General features: G+C 54.7%; 1 protein-coding gene across 6 annotated transcripts in view; it reads right to left on the bottom strand.

The window, feature by feature from the left end:
* Window positions 1-14,571, bottom strand: part of ZNF516 (zinc finger protein 516) — a 95,612-nt gene that overhangs the window by 18,348 nt on the left and 62,693 nt on the right. For all 6 annotated transcript variants that reach the window (XM_072952022.1, XM_072952026.1, XM_072952024.1 and 3 more), the window contains one exon: window positions 1,239-2,669. In XM_072952022.1, coding sequence (XP_072808123.1) covers window positions 1,239-2,669 — 1,431 coding nt within the window. The remainder of the gene's footprint in view (window positions 1-1,238; window positions 2,670-14,571) is intronic.

Below are 14,571 nucleotides of genomic sequence, written 5' to 3'. Positions count from 1 at the left end.
CAGCCAGGTTCCACTTCATTCTAGGAATTCTCAACAAGCGCTGATCTGAGCCGGAGCCCTCAAGCCTCCAGGGTAAGGACTCCACTGACAAAACCTTAAGACCAAGGAATGCCTGAGTTTTCTCCTAGTGGAAAAAGTCTCCGTTTTTCCCTAAGGGTAGACAGGGACCGAAGCATTCTGGTCACGTGGACATGGCTCCAGGCATGGAGGTGAGCAGGTACCAAGCCACAGGAGAAAACCAGGAGCTCACAGATGCACATCCGTCCACTCGGAACCACGGCCACCGGACATTCGCATGATGGATGGGGGTGCTCGTGTTTACACAACCTCCCCAGACCCTGAACCACGTCCCCCACGGGTGCTTCCAAGTTCCTGGAATTTGAGAAACCAGATCTCAACTCATCTTAAATGGTCGCCTACTTTGATAAATTATAGATGCATGACGTGCAGTTCTGTCCAAAAGTGAGGACCACCCAGGTAATGAACTGAGAGCCAGAGCCCCAGTGGGGGTTTTGGTCTGTTTTTTTGGGTTTTTAAAATAGGAAATACTTGGATTTCCCAGTGTTCAGGATGTTAACTGAGAGCGACCTTCAGTTTACATTCAAGAAAAAGGGCACCATGTCCAGTGCAGGCGTTCAATGCACACATGGACATTCGCTGACAATTTGTAATTATTATCACTCTTAGGAATCAACACCAAGATATTGGGAGGAAAGGAAGATAACGATTTGAGGTCTAATTTTTTCCAGAATTTGAGCACAAGTTAATTCTCCAAACCTACAGCACACTTCTGCTCTGCAAAGGCTCTGCGCACGATGCTGGAGCACTCACGAGCATTTTAAACACCACGTACAAGTGAAAATACAGCAGTCTCTTCAAACGAACACCCTGCCTTTGGAGACACAAGGCACAGTGAGCACCCACCGACTCCTGGTTTAGCACAGCGAAGTGTGACGCGCCCTGGAGGCCGCCTGCCCGGCATGGAGGAGATGGAGACAGACCCGGGAGGTGTGCAGGTGACCGCCCCCAGGAGGCCGCGACACCCCCCACACCAGGCACTCGCTCCCCAGCGGGAGTCCGGGAGCGGGAAGGCGCACCCCTGCGTGCAGGGCGGGCTGGCTGCACGCAGACGCAGCGGGCGGGTGCACTGGGCCCTTCTAAGCAGAGGCTCCCCGGTGAGGTCCCTGAGGACCCGGTGCCCGCGCTCCCAGGGCGGGTGGGGGGGGCGCAGGTCTTACCTCTGTGCTCGAGCGCTGGGCCGCTGGAGCCCCAGCCCTGGTAGAGGGCAGCGAAGTCCTTTGGAATGTACGTCTTAAAGACATTGAGGAAGTCCAGGCGCTTCTCGGGGCCTTCGGACGGGGGCTCTGGCTTGATGGTGTGCAGGACGGCCGCGTTCCCTCTGGGGCCCGCTCCGCAGCCGGCCTTGGAGGGGGGCTCTCGGGGAGGTAGAGGGGGGCCCCCGTCGCCCTTCCCTTGCGGCTGACCCTGAGGCTGGGGGCTGAACTTGGCTCTCGGGGGGTCTGGGGCACTGTGCTTACTGGGGGGACCAAGGCCGGCTCCGGCCGGGGGGGTGAGGTACTTGTCCCCCAGCCTGCTGTTGGCCGGGGGCTGGGAGCCCGCGCGGGTGATGACGGTGGGGGTCGGGGGGGCACTTCTGCTGAAGCCACCGCAGCCCGCCACGGGCCCGGGTCTGGGGCCAGCCTCTGGCTTGCTGGGCTTGGGCGGGGGCAGCTGGGCCGGAGCTCCGGGCAGCTCGGGGCCCAGGCCGGGCTTGGTCTGCCGATGCCCGTCGGGGCCGGGCGCCCAGAGTGCACAGGGGCCCCCGGGGGCAGGGCCCTCCTTGCTCCGAGGCAGGCTGGCGGCTTTCGTGGTCGCGCCCAGGGGCGACGGGCTGCCTTTGGGCCCCGGCGCCCCGCCCGGCACCTGAGTGCGCGTGAACCGAGAGATGGGCAGAGGCTGGCACTCTTTGCCCCCGAGGGCAGGCGGGGGGCCGGTGCGCCCGCTCCGGGAAAGGAAAACCAAGTTGTTTCTGATGCTTTTGTAACCGTTGGGCTGAATCCACTGGGGGGCCATGGAGTTGCAGCTGACCCTGTGCCAGATTCGCTTGTGCATCCACAGGACCTCGGGGTAGTACGTCTTGTGGCTGCAGTAAGGACACGGGTGGACGGCCAGGGCGGCCTGCAGGGCGGAGGCCAGCTCCTTACGGCTGGGGTCGTCCCGCGTCGACCGCTCACTCAGGTCCAGCGGGATCAGGTCCGGGGCCGGCGCCCTTCTCCCTCCCCCGGCAGGCTCCTTATTGTGCAAATCGGACAGCTTCTCTCCCTTCGCGGGGTTGGCCTGGCTCTCGGAGGAGAGCTGTGGGTCTGCTCGTTCCGGGAAAGTCTGATGGGAGCTGGAAGAGAAGCCTGCAGCATGCCTGGGGCCAGGGGCCTCCTGCCCGGGGTGGAACGCTGGCATCTGCAAGTCCCTAGGGAACCGAGGCGGCTCTGGTCTCGTGGAAGCCCCTCTGCTGCTGCTTTCAAGTGCGGACACGGAAGCTGCGATTCCGGCGCGGGGCTCGCCCGCGTCTTTTCCTGATGGGTTATTTCCCAGCGTGAGACTCTGGGCCCCGTTGGTGAGCACAGTTGATGCTACCTCCTCAGAAAAGCAGCAGCGGTGTGGCTTTGCCCCTGGAGGATCAAAACGCAAAACGCCAAGTTACCATTTCTCACCAGGACAGAACAGGAGACGGAGGAGCACCCCCCAACCGCCGAGTGCCCGGCGGGGCGGCACACGCTGGTCTTAGGCCACAGCGCGATCCGGGCCGGGCGCAGGGCAGCCCAAACCTGAGGGCACAGTGGTGGTATCCGGGTGGGGCTTCCTTTTTCAGTTAAATGACTCAGTAGACTGTACGGGAACGGCAGGGCCTCCTGTCCAGAGACAGGTTACTAGTTAACAGAGGGTGACGAGGTGCATCCAAAACCAGGAGAGGGTGGAGGCAGAGCTCAGGGGTAGAGCATGCGCTCAGCACGCATGAAGTCCTGGGTTCAAAGCCCAGCGCCTCCATTAAAAACACATATAAACATAAATAAGTAAATCTAATGACCTCCCCCCACAAGAAGGGGGGTGTAGAACCAGGAATTAAACTCAAGGGACCGCCTCGTCCTTTGCTTAATTCGGATTCAGACTCAGTCTGCCAACTTCACTTCTACGTTTTCAGAGTCACGCCTGCAGCTGGGCACCTGGCTCCTGGCGTTAAAGCGACGCAGATGTGCAGGGCCCCATGCCACGACAAGAGGAATGGGCGTGTTGAAGCAGCGGGGCCGGTGTGAGCGGACACCCCGCACCTGCAGGCGCTCCGAGCACGTCTGTCAGAGCCCCCAGACGCGATGCTCCCACAAGAGCCTCGCGAGAACCTGCGCGCCTCTGCCCAAGACGCTAAGCAAGAAACTGAAGCAGGGAAGTTACCCGCGTCACCGATGGGGGCGGGGCCGTGTTATCAGGGGAAACAGTGACAAAAGCAAAGGCCCCACCGCTGGCCGGCGGCCTCCCAGCTCCGGAGGACCAGTGAGAACGGGGAATGTCAACAGCCTGAGATCAAGAGGGGGCGACAGGCGGGCAGCTGAGGAGCAGGTGCTTCTCCAAACCAGACCCCCTTCCAGCTGAGGCTGTCGGTTAACAGGGCTGGGGAACCCAACTGCCAGCAGCAGGTCAACTCAGGGAGGCCAGGCCCGCCATCCTGCCCTCGGCCTCCCTCCCCAGCTCCTCCCCACGAGAATCGCACTGCCAAGCGCAGCCCCGCATGCCGTCAGGCTTCAGTCAAAGCGGCAGACAGGTGCCCGCGCAGCCCCATGGGGAGGGGCTGCAGGGATGGAGGAACCAGCAGGTGGGCCCAAGGATGCTCAGGACCTGCATCCCCTGGGGATGCGGGGGAGCAGAGACCGGCTGGGAGGGCACTGCGTTTAGAGTGGCCCTTCACAGGTGGCCCGGCGGCCAGGTGGGACCACCCAGGACGGCGTCGTCCCCTCCCCTCCAGCCTCGACCCCTCGCCCCTGGCAAGGCTGCACTTGAGCTGGGCCCCAACGGCCACTATTCTGACAGACAGACAGACCCCAAAGGCAGGAGGAGGTTAGCCCAGGGCCAGCCATGGGCAGGAAAGGCTCAGCACACAGGGCCAACGTCCAGTGTGGCCAACAGAAAAGGCGAGAGGAGGGGCAGTGGCAGTGGCTGATTCTACGTCCCCCACCCCAGCTCTCTCTCCACTCCCAGCTGGACTGCCCCCCCAAAAAGGCCAGCGAGGGAGCAAGTGTGGTGCTGTTTCCCCAGGGAAGGGCCTGGCGACAAGGTTCGGTGAACACTCTGCTCTCTGTCCCCGTGGACATGAGGAGACTGGACAGAAAAGGAAAGGAGGTGGGACACAGGATCCAGGACTCCAGCTTCCGGAGGAGGCAGAAGAGCTGACAGGATGCGCTGTCCGTGGATCACGGTCGACAAGCCCCTGGGGTTGGCACCCAGGACGTGCGCTCCAGGTAACACAAGAGGCTCACCTGGGAGGAGGGGGTTGTGGGAAGACCCTGTGGGGTCCAGGGGACAAAAAGGGCACCTTGGGAGGAGGCCAGGAGAGCATGGACCCTCCATGGCCACTGTCCGTTACGCCTTCCTTCCAGCTGAACTGCGGACAGTTTGGGAACAAAGACTACATTCCAGGTTTGTGTATTTCAAACCGACCCTTGGAAACCCCTCTGCTCTAACTAAACACGTGAATATATAAGGCATGGCGGGAGTATTTCATGTTATGGAACAAAGTCACTGAAAAGGTGTCCGCATGACACCTTATCAGGTGCTAATGGAGCAAACATTCAACCAGGAGGGCGGGAGTTCCTGCCCTCGTCCCACATTGCCACCATTCATGGGAACGCGCGTCCAACAACCAGTCACGGTCCTGCCTCAGGGCCTTTGCACCTGCTGTTCTTCAGAAACACTCTGCTGCTGGGGGCCCCCAAGGCCTCGCACCCCCACAAGGAAGCATATTCCAGACCTCCCTGCATAACAACCTCCCCGCACACCCCTTCCCAGTTACCCAGTGCAGTCCTGCCCTTCCTGGGCCCTGTGCATATGTAATTGTTTCTTCTCTGCCTCCCTCGAAAAGGATCTGAGCTCCAAGAGGGCAAGCCATGTTTTATTCACCTCTTTACTGCCAACACCTCGTGCATCTGGTCCTCTGTAAATAATCCATGAACATACACTGAATCAATGATCAATGAGTGAGTAAGGCCCTTAATGTCCAAGATTAACACGTAAGCAGACAGCACACCTAAAGCACTCCAGACAAAACAGCCCAAGCACTAGAAGCCTTAAGAACTCTTCCAGTTAAGAACCCCTATATTGAAGAAGACTCACAGAAAACAAGCTGATGGTTACCAAAGGGGAAAGGGAGTGGGAAGGGATTAATTAGGAGCCTGGAATTAGCAGATACACATTAGTCTATATAAAATAGATAAACAACAAGTCCTACACTGTGCAGCACAGGGAACTACATTCAATATCCTATAATAAACCATGATGGAAAAAAATACGGAAAAGAATGTATGCACACACACACATATGGTAACTGAATCACTCTGCTGTGTACCAGAAACTAATGCAACATGGTAAACCAATTACACTTCAAGAAAAAATTTAAAAAGAACTCCTGTATTAAAAGTAACTTTGCGATTCCAGCAGTTATTGTAAATATTTGTCAGTTCCTAATAACTTTTATAATACGTGTTTACCAGTTACCGAAAATTTATGACAGCAAGAACGCCAGTTTTTAAATAGTGTTTCTCAGCAGATCCTTCTTTGATCATTTTTTACCTTGTCTGAAAAAGGGACAACTGGGAACAAAAACAGATACACGGCAGAATAAAAAGTAAAATGCTTTGAAAGAAATGAGAACCATTATGCATCGAGATTTAGTTGGAAGTTACTCAGACAACTGACATGCAAGAAGTTATTAACAAAGAGAAAAAAGATGTATGTGTCTGGGGGCAAAAAGAGTCCCCGGAAAGACATTCTAGCTGCAAGAATCTCAGAAGCACTGACTCTCGATGGCACGTGGTGAAGACGTCTCACTTAGCTTTAAGTGGGTGCAGAAGTGTTATTGCTACGGGAGGTCTTGGATGCAATGCAGGAACGACTTAAGAAAAACTTCTAGCCGCAATGTCCAGGAGGCTTTTGAATCAACAAACACGATTTCAGAAGCTTTCTGTGCTAGTGAAATGCTGAAAAACACTGCCACGGGCTGGTCTGATCCGGAAGTTCTCCTTCTGGGAGAATCAAGGGGAAAAAACCAAGGAGCAGACACACTTAGTATCTGTCCTGCACAGCGGGGCGCCCGGGACAGCACGCGACCACGTGACCTGCTTGAGAGGCCGCATGAAGGGCGGTTCCAGCAAACGAGGGGGTCACTATGGTTTCCAGGCCCTGGAGCAGCCCCAGCCCCCGAGTGGGAGTCCCAGCTCGGCCCTACTTCACCCTCCGCGAAGAGAGCAGCCTTTGTTTCACTGCACACGATGCTTCCCAGCAGCCCGGGGTCCGTCAAGGCCGATTCGGCTCTACGGTCGGAAAAGTCCCTTTAGGAGTGTTTTAAGGCCGCCTCACTCCACGTGCAGTATGAACTAGAACGATCATCATCATAACGTCTCCGTGAGAAGGAAATCGGAACCAGAACAACGCGTGACAACGGAATGATCGTGTCTTAAACGTTCATAAATGAACCAATATTACGTTCCCCAAGTCACTGCTGCCGCCTTTTCTGTCTGACTGAGCACAGTATACAAGTTTTCATTTTAAGTAACTAATCTATTAACATAAATAACTTGCAAAACTGTAACTTATTTGTGCTAATGGAAAATTATGTAAATCTCTTAGCACTTTGGAGGCTGGATTTGGATTTCTAAAGAAAAACAGCTACAAATTATACAGGACTTCTGACTAAACAGATTAACCATGTTCCACAAGGAAAAGCTTAAAGTCTGGGGAAATGATTTTTTTTTCCATGAACGTTTCAATTCAAAGAGTACAAAACCAACATTTTAAAGGTTAATTGAATACTTCTTGTTTCCACCCAAGTTTCTAGTTCCTAAAAAGGAGTCTGTCTTGCCATAAAACGTAATCACATTCAAGAAATCTAGAACTTACTGTTTCCTCATAGATGCAACCATAAAAATGTGTCACTCGAGGAGTATTTTTTAATCAAATTCATGCTGAACGGAACAGAATTCAAGTCTATTTTCACAGCTGTTGTACCTTTTACACACCCTCCTTCACCCCTAACTCCTAACAGTAAACTGTTAATTGTCCATTGGGCAAAATGCAAACAAATTGTAAAAATGAAAAGAAATCATTTAACAAAGCTTCCAAAACTTGGCTCTAAAGAGTAACGAACATTCCCATTTTACAAAGGCAAAAAACAAAGTTAAGTCAAATGCAATTGTTGAAAAGGTGGTATTTCTATCATTTTCGATTTTAAAACGTCATTAAGGAAATAGTAAGAACCAGCGCAGGGAAAGCTCAGCACGTAAAACGTTTGTTTTGCAACGTCTTCCAATGTTGCTGCTTCCTTGAGGAGCAGCAGGCAGAACCCTAAGGAACGTGCTTCACTTCAGCCACTTTGGTTTCTTCCCTCCCAAGACGTGTTTCAAGAGCCCAGTAACGGAGCAAGCGTCCGGGAGAGAAGCAGCCCCGTAAACCCACGCCGTCGAAAAAGTGCCGCAGACACAAACCAGCGTTCCCGTGGGTCAGCAGGTTTTCTACGGCGGAAACACAAACCCCAGTTCAGTGTGTTTACCAGCAAGTTATAATGATCCTTTATTTAAAAAAAAAAAAAAAAAGCTGGGGCTATCTATCAGCGCGGGCTTCAGACTGAGCATCGGGCACGCGCTGACCTGCGGAACAAAGACCACTTGGGAGCACGGGCCCGGGCTGGAGGAGGGGCCAGGCTGTCCCCGGGCCGCGGCTTCCGGCGTCGTGTGCGGACGCCGCCGCCAGATGGCGCCGCATCACAAGGGAAGAGCCTGCGTCCCGCGTCCGGCCGCGCGTGGTCCCTGATTTCAGGGTGGGGTGGGGGGGCGCTGCAGAGGCATTTGCCTCGAGCAGCAGGTATCTGCCAGCCAGAGAACACCCAGACCTGGCCTTAAAACGGCCAGGACAGTCGTGCGTGCGTCTGCATCCGCTCCGTCCGTGCAGACGAAACGTACTCGAAATGATGCAAGCACGCAGCTCATCAAAAGGTCTTCCGGCCTCTTACGTTGCGACATGCCCGTTTGTTCATCAGGGTTTCCAGCGGGTAAAACGCCGGGGCTTTAAACTAGGAATATACTTGCATTATTTGGCAGAGGTGAACTTCATGAAATAATGGATTTACAGGCAACAGACTTTGGAGGTTGGATTATAAGCAGCACCTTCAAATGTGCAATTTTTGGAGAGAAACACACAGAAACGGGGGTGCTTTGAAGGGGAAAGGGCCCACGGTGTGTGGGACGTGGTCTCATTATCCATGTTCGTCCACACACACAATTCCGTCTACGTCAAAATCAAAATTCTCGAGTTCCTGGAGTATCGCCCTAGGCGTCTTCAGATCAGGGGGACTGCCTGTTCCAGGGACCTATTCCTGGGCGTCTGGCAGGATCTGCCACCTCCGTGCCCACAAAGTTAAAACTTGATCATTTCATGAAGCTAACTATACACAGTAAACATCCCACCCGGCCTCATCCAACGTCCCTTCTCCTCTGGTCTCGGCTGATGGGCACCACGGACCTCGCTCGGAGTTAACCGGGAGCCACGAAGCCGTGACCACGGGGAGGGAACCACGGAGAAGGTTAACTGAGCGGCACCAGCCTGTGCGGCCCGGAATCTCACCCACGCCAGAAGCGGGCCCAGTAACCTTGTAGACTTTTATGGTTATAAATGTATAAATGAGAATAAAACAGAGAGATTTTTCTGTATTGCTCACATGAAGAGTTCAGTCTTAAATAAATTTTAAATCTCTGAAGTTTCGCTCCACCAGAGACACTGTGTGGAAAGAATCCCTTTATATTTTACTTAATAATTTAAGCAAATCTTCCCAAGTCTCATCACGAAGCTGTTTCAGGGACCTCAGGCGAGCTGCCCAGGCCCACTGTAATTATTCTGTTCTTCATTAAAATGTGAGGGGAAAAAAAGCATATATACATTTGTTCATGAACTTCTTGATTCCTTAGTTTTTTTTCTCTCCTTTTTTTTTAATCAAGAGGAAATAACTGTATTCCCCTCTCTTGTACAGCTTTAATTTTTTTTCTCCTGATTTATAGCTTACCTTCAATTTATCCAGTTTTTTTTTTTGTTGTTGTTGTTTTTTTTTACGTCAAGACAAAGAATTACAAGCCTCAGTGGAGCAACATCGCCCGGGAAAGCCCCAACTACTAACGCTGATTTTCTCAACCCTTTAGTCAGGTTTCTATTTTGAGAGGGCGCTGCTGTGACTGTGCTGCACGGCTTGCTGGCTACGCAGGAGCCCGGAATCTATGAATTTAAAATGTTTACAGCTAAGTGAAGGGTTTTCTGTCAAATTCTATTAGCTGGACTCAAAAGGAAGGGCCCCCCCGGCCCGGTCCACTGGCCCGGCATCCCGTCTGAGATCTAAGGGGACCCGCGGCTGCAGGCTCGCGGCTGACCAGCCTAAAATAACTCGCCCACCCGCGTGGACGAGACCCGCGGGGCAAGGGGGACGGGCCGGGACACATCGCTGGCCACACTTTCATTCGGCCCACGACGCCTCTGCCACCGTCCTCCTGACTGCAGGACGCGGTCAGCTCTGCAGGGGCTGCAGGAAGGCGGGTTTCTCTGTGCACCTGCTGAGTGTGCGCTGTTGTTCCCGGACCGCGACGTGTGCGCGTGCCCGGCTGCCTGCACGCGCGGGAGGGGAGGGGCCACCGGGGGGTGGGGACGGCTCTCTCAGGACGTATTTTGAGGACACCAGTCACGTCGCGGCCGCACGTCTTCCACTTGTTAAAGACATCATCTTGGTCAATATTAATCAATTTACTCCGTACCCGGAGCCCAGGAAGCTCTGTGACTCCTCTCCCCGATTCCGTGATGAGCAGAGCACTCACGCGGTCCCCACCAAGCTCCTCCCCGGAAGGGAGATCCCTGCTGATCAGCCAGCCAGCCAACCACGTGAACTCGTGGTGATGAGGCCGGCAGCCCGGCCAGTCCCAGAGCCGGGAAGGCCCCACCTCCCCCGCTCTGCCCGTCCTACGACCGCCGGGACCTGGGACCTGTGTTGTCCCTCGGCACCCACGTGAGGGGAGGCCCTCGGGACAGGGAACCCAGATCCCCAGGGCAGAGTGAGGCCTGGACAATCAGGATTCAGCATGTAAAACGGGAAGGGATCTGAAAGTCACAGCCAGCCCCCACACACGCTCTGCGACCTAAACCCACTTTTTAAGGAAAAAGCCACTGACTCTATTTCTTCCCTCTGATCTAAGGCGTCTCTTTACCAGGCTGCTGTGTCTCCATCACCCTTCACTGACAGCCTCCACTCCTCTGAAAGCCCTGGCAGTTCACACGGGACTGAGGCCACCGACGGTGGTGGCGGAGCTGAAATAAAGCACCTTCAAAGAGAGGGTGTGTCCACATCCCTTACTCGTCTCAGAGCTGCCGAGCCGTCCCCTCGCCACCCTGGAGGTCCCCGGGCCGAACCTGCACCCTCTCCTGTCGGCGTCTGTCCATCCATCTTGACCCTTCCCGCCTCCTGGGCACAGACACACGGCCACATGCCATCACAGTCACGTGTGTGCAGAAGCAGGCCAGCCACGCACGTGTACACAGGGCACGCACAGGCCCCCACAGGCACAGGCCCAGCGCACACACGGTCTCACACACACACAGTTTCCCACAAGGGCCTCGCAGTGTTTGGGTTGGGAGGCCGGCCGGGGTCAGCTAGTGTCCAACCAGATCGTCTCCCACGTGACCCCGAGTCCTGAGAACCACTCCTTTCCCACAGCCAGACAATTACAAAGTCCAGAAACCAAAACCCAGCGAAGGCACCGTTCTTTTAAAGGGGAAAACGTGTGCCTGTGTCGAGGTGCGTTTAAAAGCGGAGCGCAGCAGTCCACCCCCTCAAAACTCAGGGCGCCCAAGCTCACGGCCCAGGTGAGCCGAGCCAGCAGGAAACGCAGGGCCCTGTACTCACAGGCCGCTGTCAGTCACGGTTCCTGCAAAACGCTCACCAAGACAAACACGTAACTGCAAAAAATGAAGTGGCTGTTATTCTTAGAATCTGGGAAAAATATAGTCACACGGCACAGTTCCGCGTCTTCAGAACCGCAGGTCCTCCCTCGAGCATCCCCGAGGACCACCGCCGCCCTCTGCTCCGCGGTCACGGCCACCAAGCAGCTGCCTGCAACGCACGCTCCTGAGGCCCCAGGCAGCCCGGGCGCCGGCCCTGGGGCTGAACTTGGGCATCTCCGCTCCACCGGGCGTCGGGGCTTGGGGTGGGGCTCTCAGCCTTTCACCCCACTGCTTTCCCAAAGCACCCAGTGGGCACAGGTCGAGTGTGGGGCCTGAACTTGACCGAGACGCAGCTCAGCAAATGCAGTGAGCCAAGGATGGACCAGAGGCCGGTCGCCCCTCCTCCACCACTGCCGGCTGGGCTGGTGATGCCCGTGTGTGGCCTCATCACTGGTCCTACGTGGGCCCCGGCCACTGGCCCTACTGCCCCTCCAGCCCCAACGACCCTGTGATCACCACTGTGGGCACGTGCCTGGGGGCACGTGCATGAGCTGGCGGTCCCCTGTCATCTGTAGAGTCCGCTAGGCCATGGGAGATGCTACAGCCACCCTCCCAGTCCTGGCAGCAAAAGCAGGTGACACACACCTGGTCCCCTGCTTCCTGCAAACATCCCACACACATGGCTCCGGCGGGCATCAGATGGGAAGGCTCCTGGAAAGCATCCAGTGCAAGTGACTGGAGATGAGTACACACACATCTATCTCCAGTGTAGACACACACAAGACACAGACACACACACACTGCCCAGCCGCTGCCGCCCATTATTTCCAGAGTGAATGACACAGAAGTCCCCCGTTTCCTGACTGGGCCCCACCCCAAGTGCAGACCAAGGCAGCCAAGGTCCTCACACGTGCTGCTTCCGTGCAGGGCAGGGGAGCTGGGGGCCGGGGGCCCGAGGAGGGGGCGGTGCACCTGCAGGGCCTCCCCAATGGGACAGGAGGAGGGCCACCACACCCGGCCTTCATCCACAGTCCTCGCCCTGCACGTGTGTGGCCTGGAAGCACCGCCTTGGGCTTCAGGGACTAGAGGGAGTCCATACAGACCATGCCATCTGGCCTGGTGACCTGGAAGGTCAGCCCCAGCAAGAAAGTGGCCACAGATTTTAAACTCGTGCTGCTGGGACCGCTGACCGATGGATTAATGAGGAGACGAAAGAGGAGGACGGGCCGGCAACAGGAAGGGTGCGGTGCTCATCAGAGAAGGTGGGAGGTAAGCCCGCTGCCAAGACTTGCCCCGATGACCCAAGTGACAGTGGCACTTTGGTGACTCTTGACGCTTCCCCCTCAACATCTGAACGCAGCTTCGGGCCGTCACGGGGGCCCGAGTCACATTTGCTTCCCTCGTGTTCCTGTGAACCCTGGGCCTCTTTCTGAGTCCTGCCTCTCATGGTGTCTTGAAAATTCGAATGAATCCAGTGCCGTCCCCCCAGTCCCCACGCAGCCCAACCCTGAGTGTCATCCCACCAGTGACACCAGTGGTCGAGCCCAAGGCCGCGCCGGTGGTCCCAGCTGTGCCCTTCCTGGCGGGGCCCCACGAGGATGCGCCCCTCCTCTGACAGCAGACCCCACGTCTGGGAAGAAGGAACGTGAGGAAGGAGAAAGCACGTCTGAAGGCAGAAACCAAGTGCTGTGCTGTGGAGACGCCACCACAGGGCTCAGCAGACTCAGAAGAACGGCTTTTCTGCCTCTGAAGTGGGCCCCCTCCCCCCTCCCGACCCCAACCACGCCAGCCTTGCCAAGACGTCTTAAAGCTGCTTCCCAGGTACTTTGGGAAGAACTTCGCAGCTGAAACTTACTACCCCAGGACTTGAAATTACATAACACACGCCGCGTGTTTACATGTGCACACGCACAAGCGCCGCGTGTGTCCCTGTGCTGAGCCTGCAGGCAAACACTGACACGGCCCGCGGTTCTGAACTGCCGAGCAGAAATGCACTGAGCGTCCTTCTCAGCGAGACCGTGACCTTCTCAACACTAACCAGCCCCAGGTGGCACCTCTCTCTAGTTCCCTGAAGCCCCACAGCCAGTCAAGGTCTCCACGGATTACAGAGCCAGTCAGCCGATGGGCAGGTATCAGGACCAAAGCAACCACAGGACTCATGTGTTCGATGCAACCAGGTACGAACCAGTCCACTAAGCCCACTTTTTAACACTGAATAAGATACAGTGCAGATTTCTAAAAAATTAAATAAATTATGTAACGACTGGGATTTCTAATTGCCTAGATTTTTCCTATATTTTCTACTGTTTTTGAGGCATTCTCACATCACTTATTCTATTCTATAACTAAGATTTGATGTTATTCTTTCAAATAATCCTCCCCACACATGCCCCACCCTCTGGCTCCCCTCAGTCTCACCCCACAGAGACTGATTTTATGCTAAGAGAAAAAATGGTTTCTTCATCTAACCCACTTCTGGCATGGGTTACACGTGACTCGATAAAACCAGAATGGAAACAAACGAGCTTCAAAAAATGGCCCAGGCAAGTAATATTAGTGAGCAAGTAAAGTTCTGCCCAAAACCCTGTGAACAAAAATGTTCCAACACGATGTTTATGTTTCTGAGAAGAGGGAATATCTGCTTATTTAAGAGGTTTTGTTAAATTTTTCTCAGTTGATACAATATTGAAACAGCTTATATAACCACTCAAATAGCTCAAGGAATTTTATGAATTGTTTATTATTTAAAAAAAAATTAAATACCTGAAACAAAAGGTTTTTTGGAGAAACTCTGATGCCACCAAAACCACATGATCTTCTGCCCTTACTCTGAACAAACTCACTTTAAGACTGCACTTCGAACAGAACGGTGAAGACGTGCGTGTACACAGACACACGTACCCCTGAGCACTTAGATAAACTGCATCACCCACTATGCCGCTCTCGGTGCTACTCCTTGACTGTTCAGCATCCCACCTTGGGGAAAAAAACCACCACCCTCTTTATTCTAAAACAAGGCATTTCCCTTTCTTCTAGACTAGCGCCCTAGCATGTACTTAAATAAGACAAGACCTCCTTGAAAGCATGTTCTTCTGCAAAGCTGGCGCACTGGGGACACTGTGCTATGTCCCCATCCGATCTGGCTTTTAATCTTTTTCCAAATGACGTGACACATGGACACACTCACACACACACATTACCACCCCATACACACACCACACATACACACACACCCTAAATGAACTGTCTCCCTGCAGTGGCTCAACCACGTGGTCCAGGATGGAGAGCAACCATCTTGAGCTCTTAGGAGGACCTCTTAGGGAGCAAGGCTGATAAAGA

This window comes from Vicugna pacos, chromosome 30 (genome assembly GCF_048564905.1).
Source record: "Vicugna pacos chromosome 30, VicPac4, whole genome shotgun sequence".
Taxonomy (NCBI): domain Eukaryota; kingdom Metazoa; phylum Chordata; class Mammalia; order Artiodactyla; family Camelidae; genus Vicugna; species Vicugna pacos.
This window is presented reverse-complemented; position numbering and strand designations above follow the sequence as displayed.